Source organism: Phalacrocorax carbo, chromosome 15 (genome assembly GCF_963921805.1).
Source record: "Phalacrocorax carbo chromosome 15, bPhaCar2.1, whole genome shotgun sequence".
Lineage (NCBI taxonomy): Eukaryota > Metazoa > Chordata > Aves > Suliformes > Phalacrocoracidae > Phalacrocorax > Phalacrocorax carbo.
This window is the reverse complement of record NC_087527.1, coordinates 4,624,751-4,639,410: the sequence shown is the minus strand read 5'-3', so window position 1 is coordinate 4,639,410 and position 14,660 is coordinate 4,624,751. Positions and strand designations below refer to the sequence as shown.

General features: G+C 65.8%; 3 protein-coding genes across 5 annotated transcripts; 1 reads left to right on the top strand and 2 right to left on the bottom strand.

Annotated features, from left to right (window-relative positions):
* Positions 1 to 1,726: 1,726 nt before the first annotated feature.
* MTFP1 (mitochondrial fission process 1) lies at positions 1,727 to 3,333 on the bottom strand. Its single transcript, XM_064466011.1, has 4 exons — positions 3,210 to 3,333; positions 2,622 to 2,749; positions 2,312 to 2,544; positions 1,727 to 1,944 (listed from the first exon to the last, which is right to left on the bottom strand). Exons 1-4 carry the CDS (start codon positions 3,259 to 3,261, stop codon positions 1,869 to 1,871), a joined length of 489 nt encoding a protein of 162 aa, XP_064322081.1. The 5' UTR covers positions 3,262 to 3,333; the 3' UTR covers positions 1,727 to 1,868.
* A 241-nt stretch (positions 3,334 to 3,574) lies between these two features.
* Positions 3,575 to 8,047, bottom strand: SEC14L2 (SEC14 like lipid binding 2). Of its 3 annotated transcripts, none has more exons than XM_064466008.1 (12): positions 7,927 to 8,047; positions 6,565 to 6,640; positions 6,402 to 6,445; positions 6,133 to 6,192; positions 5,856 to 6,044; positions 5,381 to 5,476; positions 5,048 to 5,108; positions 4,885 to 4,968; positions 4,582 to 4,688; positions 4,356 to 4,495; positions 4,086 to 4,255; positions 3,575 to 3,998 (listed from the first exon to the last, which is right to left on the bottom strand). In XM_064466008.1, the coding sequence occupies exons 1-12, from the start codon at positions 7,978 to 7,980 to the stop codon at positions 3,847 to 3,849; spliced, it is 1,233 nt and encodes a 410-aa protein (XP_064322078.1). In that variant the 5' UTR covers positions 7,981 to 8,047; the 3' UTR covers positions 3,575 to 3,846. The 3 variants fall into 3 exon arrangements, with proteins under 3 accessions (XP_064322078.1, XP_064322079.1, XP_064322080.1); XM_064466009.1 differs by having other exon boundaries at positions 5,856 to 5,924; XM_064466010.1 differs by lacking the exon at positions 6,133 to 6,192 and having other exon boundaries at positions 5,856 to 5,924.
* A 2,645-nt stretch (positions 8,048 to 10,692) lies between these two features.
* Positions 10,693 to 14,625, top strand: RNF215 (ring finger protein 215). The gene is made up of 10 exons (XM_064466005.1): positions 10,693 to 10,993; positions 11,554 to 11,682; positions 11,997 to 12,068; positions 12,146 to 12,231; positions 12,931 to 12,985; positions 13,310 to 13,414; positions 13,590 to 13,706; positions 13,782 to 13,919; positions 14,191 to 14,293; positions 14,430 to 14,625. Exons 1-10 carry the CDS (start codon positions 10,709 to 10,711, stop codon positions 14,450 to 14,452), a joined length of 1,113 nt encoding a protein of 370 aa, XP_064322075.1. The 5' UTR covers positions 10,693 to 10,708; the 3' UTR covers positions 14,453 to 14,625.
* Positions 14,626 to 14,660: the final 35 nt, after the last annotated feature.

Below are 14,660 nucleotides of genomic sequence, written 5' to 3'. Positions count from 1 at the left end.
GAGGCCCTACTGGGGATGGCCTGGGGCTCCCAAAGCACCATCCTTCCTGGGGTGGTCCCCACCTCATGGGGGTGGGTGGGAGGAGAGCAGGGTCCCTGAGGATGTGCTGGTGGCATGTCCTGCCTGGAGCTGCTGTCTCCGCAGGTCTATGTGCACTGCCTGCTGACAGCGTGGGGCCCTACTGGTGCCTGGTGGCATGGTGCCAGGTCCTGCTTCTACAGCCAAGCCATGGCCAGGTAAGCTCAGCCCTGGCACAGGTACCCTGATGATGCTGCAGGACCTGAGCACCCATGGGTGCTTTGGGAGCAGAAGCCACTTCTTCTGGCCTGGGAACAGAAGCCCTAGGCAAGGGGACCCATCTGAGGCACCGATCTACCCCACCATGGTCTGGATGCCACCTCTTCTCCCATGGTAGCCAGGTGGCATGACTACAGGTCCCAGCTCCCTCTGGGTGCAGGTGAATTGGGGAGGTGCTTGGTGTCACCTGGGGGACATCTCTGGGGTGGCTGAGGCCTGCAGGGCTGGAGGGACCTGATGGCATGGCACCAGGTGGGTCTCAGGGTGGAGGCTGGGGATCCCCAGACCCCAGCACTGTCCTCTCCTTCCAGCTGGCAAAATGCAGAGGACCCTTCCCAGAGTACCCTGTGCCACTGCTGTGACACCGGCTGTCCCCCTGGTGACACCCTCCCCAGAGAGCTACCAGGTACCAGGGCTGGGCTGTGGTAGCCCCATATGGCTTTGGGATCTTGGCAGGGTCCTGGGGCTGAGACAGGCTGTATGGGCCATGTCCTCCCACAGGGCTCCTGGGAGAGGGGACACTCCACTGGGAGACAGTTGGACCATTGCTAGTGCAGAAGAAGGTGCCATGGTATAAAGGTGAGCAGACAACCACAAACATCACCCCGTGGCCCCAAAACCACCACCCCAGGTGCTGAAGCAACCTCTGAACCTCTGCTTTGGTTTTGCTGTCCCCAGCGCCATGCCACACGATGAAAAGTTTCCTGTTGGCCGGGCTGGCCCTGGTGGGCAGCATCTTGGTGGCAGCCGCCCTGGTGGGGGGTCTGCTGGGGCTGGCCTTGTCTGCCTGGCGCTTGGGCAGGCGCCAGCGGGGACAGCGGCAACCAAGGCGGCAGTGTCCCTTCCAGGCTGAGCTGCAGAGTGTGGTGGCATCCCTGGTCCCCAGGGAGCCGGAGAAAGGGGGCGTGTCCAGACTACGTGCAGGGCTTCGTGTGAGCCACTGACCCCCTTCCTCACCAATGAAGTGTTTTTTCTTTTCTCTAAAGCTTCTCCTGTGGTACTACATGGATGCCACCACAGGCTGGGGGATGTCACAACACCTGGAAGTCCCATCTTCTGGTACCAGGAACTGGGGCTTCCAGGTGTGGTGGTATGGCCCCACCTTGTGGTGCTGGAGCTGGGGGAGCTCCTGGTTGGGGGGGTGATGGGGGTTCCTGGAGGCATTGCTGAAGCTCTTGCAGATGGCGGCACCTCCTTGGGGACAGTCCCCAGAATGTTCCATGAGGCTGGTAGTGGCTATGGAGGGGTTCCAGCCAGGAGCTGGGGGTGCTGGTGGGGGGATTGGGACCACTCTGTGTCTGCAGGGACTGCCCCCCCATCCCAGGGTAGAGATGCCCCAGGGTGCTGAGCCCAGTGTCCCCCCAGGAGGGAATGTGGCAGTGGGTCCCCACCACCACTGCGGTACTGAGGCATCACCTGGCACAGGTGGTCAGGCTTGAAATGGTTTATTAGGACCAGCCGTGGGGTAGGGTGGCTGCTCCAGGGTTGCCACCAGAGCGAGGGATCACAGTAGATGGGTCGCAGCACCCCAAAATCAGCAGTGTGCCTCAGTTTCCCCAGACCAGGAGGGCTCAGTGCGGGGCCGGGGGCTGTCCTGGTGTCCCATAGAGCTTGCGGAGGCTGGAGTCCATCAGAAAATCCACGGACCTGCAGTGGGAGGGGGGAAGGCGTGAGCAGAGTCCTGGTGGGTCCCTTGGGTATGGTTAATGCGGTTGTGCTGAGAGAGGGGCAGGTCCCTAATGTCACCCCAGACCTACCAAAGTCAGCCTCACCCTGCTAATCCCTGGTTTAGCACCTTGCTCTTGCTAATCTCTGCCCTGTGGGGTTGTGTCCCAGCTGAAGCCCAGCAAAGCTCCTTTGGGGTGGGGACCCCCACCCTGGTCACCCACGCTCCCCACACCCAGCCCTGAGACCAGGCTGGGATGAGATGTGCTCCATCCCATGGGATGTAGGGATGGGGTGGCTGGTACCTGCTTGTCCCCAAGGGGGTGGCCCTGTGTCTCCCTGCCCTTACCTGTCGATAGGGGTGATGATGAGGGGGATGGCAGCCAGCCCCAGGGCGGTGGTGGTCCACCGGCGGAGGGGCAGGGGCCAGCGGGTGAGGGCACCCAGCAGAGCCAGCGAGGCGGCGCAGAGACGGTTGATGGTGATGCCGGGGATGGCCACCGAGGCCAGGCTCTGCCAGACGAAGGTGTCCACCACAGCCACCCCTACCCGCGTGGCCTGTGTGGGGTCCTGCGTGTGGGCCTGGTGGGGACGGGGGGGATCAGTGGGGAGGGGTGGTGGGCGGCTGGAGGAGCAGGTGGGGAGGGGGCGACACTCACCATGGCAGCTCTCCGGCCCTTATCGATGGCATCGGCGGTCACATATGCAGTGGCCACGCCGTAGCTGGCCCACACCACTGACACCGGCACCAGTGAGCGGAAGGACTCGCCCACCTCGTTGGCATAACCTGGGGGTCAGGAGGGGGGTCAGGGCGGTTGGGGCGCAGCTGTGTCCCCGCTGTGTCCCCGGGTCACCCCAAGCAGGGAGTGCTGGTGGTGGGAATGGGGTCGGAGCAGGTGAATCACCTTGGATGGACCCCTGCTGCCACCAGGATGGCGGGGCTGTGGGTGCCCAGGGACAGCACCCGGTGCTGGCACCGGTGTCCGCGGCCAGCCCCAGTGCCAGGTATCGGTGCCGGTGTGCGGTGCTGCTACGCAGTGCAGCACCAGTACCCGGAGTTAGTGCCCGAGGACAGCAGTCAGTGCTCGGTGTGCGGTGCCGGTACCCGGAGTCATGTGCCCGGTACATGGTCTCAGTGCCTGGTACCCGACGTGGTGGCCAGTACCCGGTACAGTACGCGGTGCCCGTGCCCGGTACCCGACACGGTGCCGGTGCCCAATGCCCGGTTCCCTGCTCCCGGTGCTCACCCAGGTACCGGACCCACGTGTCCCGATACAGATCCGGCTCCGTCGCCCCCATGGCGCGCGCTCCCGCCGCCGGACGAGCCCGCTCGGATACGCCCCGCCCCCCAGCGTGCGTCACGAAACCCCACCCCCGCGGCACGCGCCGGCGCAGGACGGGAACGGCCCGGGCGTGGCCTCGGCCCGGCTGCAAGATGGCGGCGGGGGGCGGGGCCTGACCGCGCACGTGACCCCGCGGCGGAGGCGGTGATGGGGGCGGGGGGGAAGCGGGGTCAGTTGTGGGGCTGGGGAGTCAGTACAGTAGTTATAGGGTTGGGGGTCAGTAAGGAGTAGTTACGGGGCTGGGGGACAAAAACCAGCAGAGACCCAGCTCGGTCCGTCCCTTTACTCCCCCGCCCCGCACAGCAGCAGGTGGGCACAGGCCCCACATAAGGCACAGGGAGGGGGACCCCGGGCACTCTGGCCCCCTCCAACTCTGCTCAGCCCCCCGCCTTGGTCCGTGAGCTCCAGGGGCTCAGTCCCCTTATCCATCCTCCCGGCCGCCGCACTGGCAGGGGGCAGCAGGCCATCCTGGGGGGCAGAGAGCAGCTGGCTGTCAGGCCTCGGGGTCCCCTTGCGGTGTTGGGGGGACCGGGGGCCGGTGCTAGGGGCTGTGGTTGAGGGCCACCTCGCTGAGCTTGTCCCCCAGCTTCTGGATCTGCTGGGCAGAGGTGGCGTCAGGCAGCAGCACCTCCACGCTGTAGCTCACCTTCTTGGCGTGGAGGTAGCTGTAGGTGTTGTCGAAGCGTAGGACATCTGTGGGGAGATGGGAGGGGGTGTCAGGGATGTGGGGAGCGCCCCCAGGGGACGCCCCAGCACCCCGGGGAAGGGGGACATGCTCACAGATGCCGGGCGTGGAGCAGGTGAAGGAGCCATCCTCAGGCACCATGTGGGAGTTGTAGCGTTGGTTGGGGTAGACCTCGGTCATCTCGCCTGCCCGCTGCCGCTCCCCAGTCTTGGTCTTCAAGTACACCCCGAAACCCACATCAGCTCCCTCTGACTTGAACTGCCACCTGTGCCAGAAAGGGCCAGCGGGGTGCTATGGCGGGGCTGGGGACACCCACCATTGTGTCCCCCCCTCCCCAGCCCTGTGGTGTGGAGCCCCCTCCTCACCTGAGGACGCAGCCAGGGAAGAGGATCTCGTACTCGACCTGGTGGGACGAGCCGCGGTTCACCACCACCGTGTGCTCGTACTGCTGTGCCAGCTGGTCCCGCACATAGTAGTGCTGGGGCACATCCCCCCCATAGTTGATCTGGAAGGGGATGGAGATGGATGTGGGGATGGAGGGACCACCTGGGCACCCCCTGAGGAACTGGGGCCTGGGGGGGTTGCTCCTACCTTGCTGGAGCACTTGGGGTCCCCATCAGGGTCTGTCAGGGTGCCCCCGTACTCTACTGGGATCTGCTCAGGGTCAATGTACTTCTGCAGGACCTCCTTCCAGTTGGCTGGGTGGAGGAGAGCTGGATTGGGGGGGGCTGTGACCCCTGTGGGGAGACCCAGCCCAGCCAGGGACCACCCCCAGGGTTGGGGTTTCACCCCTGGGTGGGACAAAAGCGGAGGGGGCCATGGTACTCTGTTTTTAGCTTCTAGCACCCCTCCACACCAGCTGGGGACACCCCGGGGGCAGGTGTCAGGACTCACATCCCAGGACCACGACCTTCTTGCGGGTGTCCTCACTCAGGAAGTGCTTGATGAGGTTGTAGGCCACAGGGAAGATCTTGGGGGCTGGGGGGGCAGACAGGGGACGTTAGGGTGGGGGTCAGCACCCAGCCAGCGAGGAGTGGGACCCTGGGGCCTAACTCACCCTTCACAATAAACAGGCGCTTGAGGGACTCGGGGTAATTCTCCTCAAACATGGTCAGGAGCTGCAGGATGGGGAGAGCTTCAGGTCATTCTCCTGTCCCATGTAACCCCCCCCCCCCAAGGTGTGGGTGGTAGCACAGCGGGGCTCAGGCTGGTACCCCCACCCCAAAACACCGGTGTTAGGGCATGGGGCACTGGCAGGGACCTGACATTGCATCATCCCTCGGGGCCATGAGTCAGCCCGGATCCCTGCGTCACCACATCACCACCACAGCAGCTCAGGGACAGCTGCGGTCCCCAGCCAGGGAAGGGGGTTGGGCAGGGAGCCCCTCACCTCCCCATATGTGTCCACGGCTGGCTTCCAGAGGTGCTTCAAGCCCAGGCCCTCGCAGTCATAGACCATCAGCACCATCTCGATCTTCTTGCCCAGCTGGGACGGGAGGACAGGGAGGGGGGGCTCAGGCAGCGCTGGGACCCACAGGAGGGTCCCCGCTGGGCTGGTACCCCCACAGCCAGCGCCTCCTCCTGAGTGTTGGTGTGAGAAGGGGCATCATGGGTTGGTGTGGGTGCTGGGATGTGGACACAGGCTGGCGGGCTGGACAGGACATGGACATATGGGGTGGGGAGGGGACATTGGGGGTTTGGGGTGGGCCAGGCATGGGCTTACAGGGCTGGTGGGCCGTGGTGGGATGGACGGGACTTGGACTTGCAGGACTGGAGGGACGTGGGCTGGTGGGGACAGATTGTGGGAGACAGTGGGGAGCTGGGCTGGCAGGGTGTAGGCACGGTGCGGGCAGGCAGGCACCCACCTTCTGGCTCTGCTGCTCACACTCTCGCCGCAGCACCTCGCAGTCACGGAACTTGTTCTTGAGCAGGTCCTGCTTGGAGGCGGAGAAGAGCAGCCCCTTGGCGTCCAGTGGCCCAATGATCTCGTACCAGATGGGGCTGCCCTCCCGGTCGTAGCCGCACATCCCCCCTGACATGTACTTCCTGATCACCTGCGGACACATGGGGGTCTCAGGGGGACCCTGCGCCCCTTTGGGTGTCCCCTCCAGGGACACCCACCCCGGGACTGGGGACACCCACCTCAGGGGCCTCCCAGGAGATGATGTTGTTGGCATCCATGTGCTTGCGGACCTCGACGTGCTGCAAGGCGGGGGCAGAGCAAGCCGGGGTGAAGGGATTTGGGGACCCCACTGTCCCATGGGGTGAGGTGCACCCCACAGGCAGGTCACCCTTGTTGGGAAAGAGGGGCTGGGCTGGTGGCCCCTGGCACGCTGTCCCGTCCCAGGTGACAACTGGGAGCTTGATGGAAGTATGGCAGGGTCCCCCCAAAAAGCAGGGTGCCCTCTCACCTTGCGGAGCATCGCCTCTGACTTCGGCAGGTCGAAGCAGCGTGCTGCAAGAGAGCAGAGAGCTCAACCCCACTGCCAGTGTCCCTGGCTCCACACAACACCCCCAAAATGGGGTCTTCCAGCCCTGCCCCCCCCCCCCGACGTCCCCCCACCCTGGCGTTACCTCGGAGCCATTTCAGGAGGAAATAGTCGTCCTGGGAGGGCAAGGAGGGCAGCACATCCTGCAGGTTCTCCCGAAACTGCAGGGAGAAGAGGGATCACTGGCAGAAGCATCCCCGCTCCTACCCCAAAAGTCCTAAGGCTGGAGGTTTGTGTGTGTGTGTCCCCCAAAAAAGTCCCAGCCAGGCCTGGGACTGTCCTGGGAGAGAAGGGATGTCCCACGCCCCATCCCTGCCACCACATGCAGCCATGATGAGCAGCCAGTCTCTGCTCTCCTCCCTGGCAGGGTGACTGTCACCAGGCTGGCCACCAGTCACCTGATGTCCCCAAGCTGGTCCCCTTGCAGAAGGCTGCCACCAGCCGGGCCCCACCAGCCACCCTCGTCCCCCAGGGGCCAGTCCCCTCCTCTGCCATCACTGGTGGTATCCTTTGCTCAACGGATGGTCACTGCTTGTCCCCCCCAGCTCCAGTGACACCCCAGCATGTCACAGCCCCCATGGCCAGCCTGGAGTGGGCAGGACGGTGGCAGGGCACAGAACTGGGGGGATCTGGGGGAACCAGGGTACCCTGAGCACATGGCCCCACTCACCCCGGCCAGGTTACGGCCCAAATCTCCGTACCAGTCCGAGACCTCCCCTTAATGAGCCTGATTAGATTATCTCCCACTGAATTTAGGTGTAATTAAACCCAGGATTAGCTTCTTCACCCTGAGAAAAACAAGGTGCCGGCAGACGGGTTTCACAGCTCGCCTTTCCCCCCTGTCACTGCCTTGGCACCGGGAGGATTTCGGCTCTGCGCCCCATGCCTGCTCCTGCCCCCCGGCCTCTGGACCCCGCCGGGGTCATCGCCCGTGGCTGAGTTTGGCTGAGTTGCAAAGGCAGCAAGAAAATAAAGTCACTGGTGTTGCCCTCTTGGTGGGGTGGAATAAACCCGGATAAAGCCTGGCGCTCAGGCGAGGTGTCAGTGAGGGCATCGGGGTGGCCTTGGGTGCCGTGGCCACCGTGGTGGGTGACCACCGCCATGGGGCAGTGGGCTTCCCAGCCGTCGGTGGGACCGATGGGAAGGATGGGAGAGGGATGGGGGGGGTGGCCGGTGCCTGGTCCCGGGGAGGGGGGGGCCACCGGTGGGGTGGTCCAGCAGGTGAGACACCCCTACCCCAGGACCCACCCAGGACAGTCCTTCCCCAGTGGGCAGCCCCACGGTAGGACTCAGCCCAGGGGTTTGGAGAGCGGGGGCGGCGGACCGGGGCAGCGGGAGGCCCCCGGGATCGGGACCAGGAGCGATGCCCATCGCCGCGGCGGGACCCCGGGCCCGCGCCCCCCACCCCCACCCCGCAGCATTCCCCCGGCTGCCGATCCCGGCTCACCTGGGCGAGCGCCTCCGCCTGCCGCGGGCTCAGGTCCCCGACGCGGCCGCTCATGTTGCCCCGGCCCCGGCGGGGGGATGCGCCGCCTCTGCCGGGCCGCCCGGGGCGGCGGCAGGTTGGGGAGGCTGCGGAGCACCGCCCTCGGCCCGCCCCCCCCCCCGCCCCGGCCCGCCCCGGCCGGCCTTGGACCCTGCCCGCAGCCCCTGGCCGCCCGGGCAGCGCCCGCCACGGCCCCGGGGCTGGGAGGGGTATGGGGAGGGGATCGGGGGGCTCTAGGGGGGATGGGGGCTATAGGGGGGATGGGGGCTATAGGGGGGATGGGGGGATATGGGGGCTCTAGGGGGTATGGGGTGTGTGTGGTGGCTATAGGGGGGAGGGAAGCATGGGAGTCCCTGGGGGCCATAGGGGGTATGGGGGCATGGGGCATATGGGGCAGTATGGGGGAGTATGAGGGACATGGGAGGTAGGGGGCGGTGCTGGAGGGTATGGGGGAAGTAGAGGGGGATGGGACTGTGGGAGATATGGAGGGTATGGGGGACATGATGGGGTATCAGGATATGGGGGGTATGGGAGGACATGGAGGGGTATGGGGGCATGGGGGCACAGGGGGACTTGAGGGGTATGGAGGGCACAGGAGGGTATGGGGAGCATGAGGGGGTATGGGGGGTTTAGAGGGACATGGGACGTATAGGGGTAGTGGGGGATATGGGGGACACAGGGGGGCATAGGGGGTATGGGGGATACAGGGTGGTGTGGGGCCATGGCACAAGGGTGGGAAATTATGAGATAGGGGCAGGTGACAGGGAGAGGGAACAGTGATGGGGACAGCAACAGGGATGGGAGATGGGGACGGGATAGATGTGGGAACTGGGGCAGGGGACAGAGGTGGGGACAGGGTGACTGCTCAAGCACAGGGGTAAGGGACTGGGGCAGGGTGCTGGGGAGAGTGGACAGGGCAGGGACACCAGGGACACTGGGTTCACCCTCCTCATATCCAGTGGCCCTTGCTCCCCAGGGAGAGGGACCTCCCCTGGGAAGGGGGTCCCAACCAGGAGAACTGGTCCCTGCAGGGGTCTTGCAGCCTCAACCCTGGCACCCACAGACCTGCTCCGGTTGGGGTCCCGAGCAGGGTAACGTTCCCTATCCTCACTGTCCCTTCCTGGGAGTGCTGTGTGTGTCCCATGGGGCTGGGTGTGCCCCATGGAGCTCTGCATGGCCTATGGAGCCATGTGTCCCCCATGGACATCCCATGGAGCCATCTGTGTCTCATGAAACCGTGCATGTCCCATGGAGCCATGGATGTCCCATGGACCTGTGCATGTCCTGTGGAGCCATCTGTGTCCCATGGAGCTGTGCATGTCCCATGGAACCATACATGTCACATGGAGCCATATGTGTCCCTTGGAGCTGTGGCTGTCCCATGGTGCTGTGCATGTCCCAGGGACTCACAGATGTCCTAAGGAGCCATCCACATTCTATGGAACCATAAGTGTGCTATGGAGCCACACATGTCCCTTGAAGCTGTAGATGTCTCAGGAAGCCATCCATATCCCATGAACCTATGGATGCTCCACAGAGCCATTCACATCCCGTGTGTGTCCCACGACGCAGGTGTCACGTTCGTGTCCCCTCCATGGGGCCACGCTCATGGCAGCAGTCCCCTAGGCTCCCATTTTGGGCCCCTCACCAAAGCTGCACAGAGCCCCACACTGGTGACCACATTTCCTGGCCCAGCCCCGGAGCCATACAGGCTTCCAGGCTGTTGTTTATGGCACAGCCAAACACTCGGCAATAGGGATGTTTTACCATGCGGTTAAACCGGCTCTGGTTGCCAACTGTGGGTGGAGGGGCCCTGCCCACCTGGAGATTAAGCCCCCATGTTTCAACATGGCTGGGGATGTGGGGGACACACCCAGACCCATCCCGCGGGCACCCAGCAGCTGTGGGAGCTGGGAGGCCTTGGCACTGAGTCCCCGTCCCCAGCATGGCCCCTGCCAAAAGCAGGTCAGCGCCAGGGCCTGTGCGGCAGCTAATCCGGCAAATCCCCCCACTAGCACATGTGCCCGGCACACGTGGCCAAAGTGGGGCTGGGACAGTGGCACCAGTGGGGCTGCCAGGCACATGGCAGGACAGGGACAGTCGAGGGGTGTCGGTTGGGGGGAGCAGTTGGATTTGGGGGTACTCGGGCATCGGTGTGTCCCCATGCCACCCAGGCATATGCCCACACGTGTGCCGCAGCTGTGGCCAGCCACGGATGTGGGTGCCCAGGTGTGCGGGGCTGAGCGTGTCCCTGCGGCTCTGTCCCCGTGGCACCCCTGTGTGCCCCTGCATCCACAGGGAAGCGGGGCCATGGGCGGCCGTGGGGGGCTGTGTCCCCATGCCTGGTGCTCTCCCTCTCCTGGTGCCAGTCGCTTTCCTGGTCCCGGTGCCCATCCCTGTCCCCGTCCCTTTCCCGGTGACGATCCCAGTCTCGGTGCCGGTGCCTGTCCCTGGCCCGCTGCCAGTGCTGGTCTTGCTGCCTCTCCCGGTCCCTGTCCCGGTCCCAGTGCCTCTCCCGGTCCCTGTCCTCGTCCCGGTCCCCGTCCCGGTCCCCATCACCATCCCCGCCCCGTCCCTGTCCTGGTGCCCATCCTGGTCGCGGCCCTTGCGCCGCCCCGGCCCCAGCTCCCTGTCCCCGTCCCCATCCCAATCCCGGTCCCGCCCCCGCCCCAGGCGGCCGGCGGCGGCGCGGCGGGTCCTCCGCGGCGGCAGGGGGCGCTGCGGGGCGGGCCGGTGCGGGGCGATGGCGGCCGTGCGGGCTGCGCTGCTGGCGCCGCTGCTGGCGCTCTGCCGGGGCGGGCCGGGAGCGGCGCCGGGGCCCGGGGCCGCCGCCCGCGTCGAGGTGTCGGTGGCCGGGCCCGGGCCGGGGGACGGACCCGGGAGCGGGGCGGGGGCGGCCGCGGGTCCTGGCGGCGCCTACACGCTGCGGGGGGCCGTGCTGGGAGTGGGGGGCGGCCGGGGCGGGCCAGGCCGGGGGGGCCCGCGGGAGGAGGAGGAGGAGGAGGAGATCCGCGGGCGCCTGCTGCTGGTGAGCGCCGGCACCGGAGGGGGGTGGGGGGCAGTGGGGGCCGGGGGCACTGGAGGACATTGCGGGGGTCTATGGGCACTGTGGGCGGGGAGTGCGCACTGGGGGCAGTGGGAACTGGGGGGCACTGGGAGACGTTGGAGGGGTGCACTGGGGGGTGCTTTGGGCACTGGGGGGGAAGTGGAGGGGGCAGTGGGAACCGGGGGCCACTGGGAGACATTGCGGGGGGCTGTGAGCCCTGGGGGTGGAGTGGAGGGGGCAGTGGGAACTAGGGGGTGTGTGGGCACTGGAGGGGGAGTGTGGGGGGGGGAGCAGTAGGAACTGGAGGGCACTGGGGGTTGGGGGGGGAGCAGGGACAGTGGCGGGCACAGGCCGGGGCAGGCAGTGAAGGGGTGCCGCTGGCCAGGGCTGCCCAACAGCAGCAGGGAGGTGCAGGCGGGGATGTCCGTCCCCTGCGCCACCCAGCTGTGCCCTCATCAGTGCCCGGCTCCCCAGGGCACCCAGGGGTGTGGGGGTGCTCTGGGGTGCCCTGAGCCTCAGGCTGATGATGCTGTACCCCCCAGGTGGGAGATGCAGAGCCAGAGCTGGGCACTGCTGACAGCTGGATTGGTGTGGTGCCTGTGGGTGAGGACCCAGCCGAGGTCCCCCGGGGCGCCAAGGAGGAGTCCTTCACCGCCACTGTCGTCAGCAAGGTGACTCTCTGCCTGGCCTGGGTCCTCTCTGCCTGGCCCTGGGGCTGCCGTGGCATTTGCTAGTCACAAGCCTGCAGGGCACCTCCTGGGGTGTCCCCTCACCAGATGTGGGGGATCCTGGCCTGGGCTTGGTGGCAGGGGGGTCCCTGACAGGGCTCCTGGGCCATGCCTCTTGGGTCCCTTGCAATACTTTGGCTGGGGCAGAGGGGCACCGAGTGCTGCCTGCTCCCTGCAGTGGGATGGGAGCTGAACGAGGGCCCGGCCCATCCTCCCACCTGTCCTGACCTCTGATCCTGCACCCTCTGTCTCTGCAGATGAAGCGAGCCCTGGTGCTGGGGGCGTCAGCCCTGCTCATCCTGGCGCTGAACCAGAACGCCATACGGGAGGTAGGAGAGTGCCGGCAGCGGGTCCCTGAGCCGGTCTCGTGCCCTGCTGATAACGGTTGCTTTCCTCTCCGGTGCAGCTGGATGTTTCCCAGCTTCTTGCCAAGCCTGTGATTGTGATCCAGTCTTCGGACAATGTCACCAAGCTGCTGGGAGCGCTGCTGCGGTACGGGCTGGGGCAGTGGGAGGGAGCCGGGCAGGAGTGTAGCTCTGCGCCTGCTCCCCTGCTCGGCTGTGACAGCCAGGAGCTGCCCTGGAGGGGCCTCTCCCACAGCACGATGCCTTTGCTGGACTGTTTTCAAGCTGGCACTGTGTGGAGACCAGCTGGGGCTGAGACCCATGTTTCCACAGAGGGTGTGAGTCAGATTCACCCCTTCCTCAGGGCCTGACCCCTTCCACGGGTCCCCACATGGTGACAGGGACCAACAGTGGCCTTGCCAAGCCCTTCAGGACTCTCACTACAAAATAGCCAGACAGGCTGGTTATCAGCATGACACCAGCATCTCCACCGCCTTTGCCAGTGTTTATTCCCACCACCTGTGGCATTAGGACCCCCTCGGTCCTCCTTCCACGTGGTAAATCAGCGTCGCTGCTGTGGTGTCGCAGATGGGGAAACTGAGGCACAGTTCTGGGAGGGAGAGACCTGTGCAGGGCCACTTGGAGGGCTGGGCGTGGCAGGGAAGGGGTAATCTCGCTGCTGCCTCCCCTGTGTGTGCTCGCTGTGCCTCCTCTGTCCCCTGTGGCCCCCCTGCCCACAGCTCAGCCTGTCCCTGCAGGGGAGGGAGTGCTCCCTGGGGCTGGGGTGCTGTGGGCCTGATCCTGCTCTGCCCGTGGGATCGACGCTCTTCTCGCCTTTTGCTCACAGTGGGCTTCAGGCTACGGCGAAGATCACGTACCAGGCAGTGCTGCTGGAGAACCTGGTATGTAGGTCCTTGTCTTCCTCTTCCTCCTCCCTCTCTGGGGGGGAGGGCAGGGGCATGGCCGTGCCCAGCCACACTTCCCCAGCTGATGGGGAAGCTGAGTGGCCGGGAGCAGGAGCTGGATCCCCAATGGCTGTTGAAGCTGCTGGTGCCTGGGTTTCCCCAAAGACCTGCTCGGTAGGAGCGGGGCAGCTGGCAGCCGCCTGTGGTTCCTCCTCCCCTCAACTGGTGTGATCCACCCGACGCAGCGGGGACCCCACCCTCGGCCTCGGGCAGCGCCACGAGCCATCACAGCCATCAGCAATGCCATCTCTTGCCTTGCAGGGAGTGACCCTCACCCTGTGGTCGACCTGCGGCCTCTCTCGAGGGGGTCTCTATGGGGAATGGCAGGGGGTCATCTGCACGGGGGAGAACAGCTCGCAGGTCCAGGTACGCGTGCCAGCACCAGCAGGGTCTCTTCATGTAGCCGAGGTTTCTGGTGTGGGGGCAGCAGCAGGGGCTGCTGGCGGGGCTGCTGGCTCCTGGTGGGGCCAGGAGCAGAGTGGGGGTCTCTGGTTCGCCCCGTGCTCCGCTCCCTGACTGCCTGCCGGCACTGCTCGTGCAGAAGTATCTCCAGCAACTGTGGAACACCATCCTGCTGATCGCCCTGCTCCTCTGCACCGGGGTAATCGTGCAGGCCCAGCGTCAGTCGCGGCAAGACCCATTGGAGCAGGACGCCGAGGTGGGAACATCTCCGCTCTGCTCCTTGCCAGGGAGACCGGCGTCTGGCGTCTGACCCTCTGCTCTGCCTTCGCAGCTGGATCTGAAGCAGCACATTCGGCGGCAGCTGTCAGCACTGAAAACCCGGCGGTACCATCCCGGCAAACCGCTCCGGAGCCAGGCCTGCGAGATCGATAGCTGTGCTGTCTGCTTGGACCAGTTCCACAAGAGCCAGGTAGGGCCTGAGGGGCACTGGTGCTGCACTGGGAGGCCTGCAGCCTGTCCTGGTCACCGCCTGGGGCCACCCAGTCTCGTGCCATCCCTTTGCTGCCTGGGTCTGAGCCTCCCCTCGTTTGCCGGGGCATCCCTGCCAGTGGGCTGTGTAGCAGAGGATCATCCCCCTCTCTTGGGCAGCGTGACGGCGGCAGGGCTGTGGCTCAGCCGTCATGGTCACGGTACCCCTGCCTGGTTCTGCTCACGTCTGCCGTCCGCATCCCTCTCCGCAGTGGCTGCGGGTGCTGCCCTGCTCCCATGAGTTCCATCGGGACTGTGTGGACCCCTGGCTCCTCCTGCAGCAGACCTGCCCTCTCTGCAAGCGCAACATCCTGGGTGAGAGCCGCACCAGAGCCCCACCATGCTCCGTACCGTGACCTGGGAGCGCGTGTGTGTGTGGGACAAAGGCTGGGGAGGAATCAATGCCCCCCAGGCACCCTGTGCGATGGCCTTCCGTCCTTCTCCCTTCCAGGGAACTGCTGCACGGAGAGCTAGCTGGCCCAACAGACACACTCCAGGGACAGACCCGTCGCCGCTCGGGGGAGAGGGAGGGAGCAGGGGGTGCTTGGCAAGTGGCGCTCGCTGCCAGAGTGGGACCGGCACAGCTGCGCCCATTGCAGCACCCAGCCATTCGAGAGTGAAGGGTCTCGGGGCTCTCCCCGCTGGGCGTGAGTAGAGGGGTGGGGGGTCCGGTTGGCCAGTG

Bases quoted from the DNA above. Each gene is read 5' to 3' on its own strand.
- MTFP1 (XM_064466011.1), bottom strand. From the start codon at position 3,261: ATGGGGGCGACGGAGCCGGATCTGTATCGGGACACGTGGGTCCGGTAC. The intron at 2,545-2,621 runs GTGAGTGTCGCC...CGTCCCCACCAG, and splicing joins AGGGCCGGAGAGCTGCCATG to GCCCACACGCAGGACCCCAC. The intron at 1,945-2,311 runs GTAAGGGCAGGG...CTCCCACTGCAG, and splicing joins ATCATCACCCCTATCGACAG to GTCCGTGGATTTTCTGATGG.
- SEC14L2 (XM_064466008.1), bottom strand. From the start codon at position 7,980: ATGAGCGGCCGCGTCGGGGACCTGAGCCCGCGGCAGGCGGAGGCGCTC. The intron at 6,446-6,564 runs GTAACGCCAGGG...GCTCTCTTGCAG, and splicing joins CCTCCTGAAATGGCTCCGAG to CACGCTGCTTCGACCTGCCG. The intron at 6,193-6,401 runs GTGAGAGGGCAC...CCCGCCTTGCAG, and splicing joins CAGAGGCGATGCTCCGCAAG to CACGTCGAGGTCCGCAAGCA.
- RNF215 (XM_064466005.1), top strand. From the start codon at position 10,709: ATGGCGGCCGTGCGGGCTGCGCTGCTGGCGCCGCTGCTGGCGCTCTGC. The intron at 10,994-11,553 runs GTGAGCGCCGGC...TGTACCCCCCAG, and splicing joins TCCGCGGGCGCCTGCTGCTG to GTGGGAGATGCAGAGCCAGA. The intron at 11,683-11,996 runs GTGACTCTCTGC...CTGTCTCTGCAG, and splicing joins CCGCCACTGTCGTCAGCAAG to ATGAAGCGAGCCCTGGTGCT.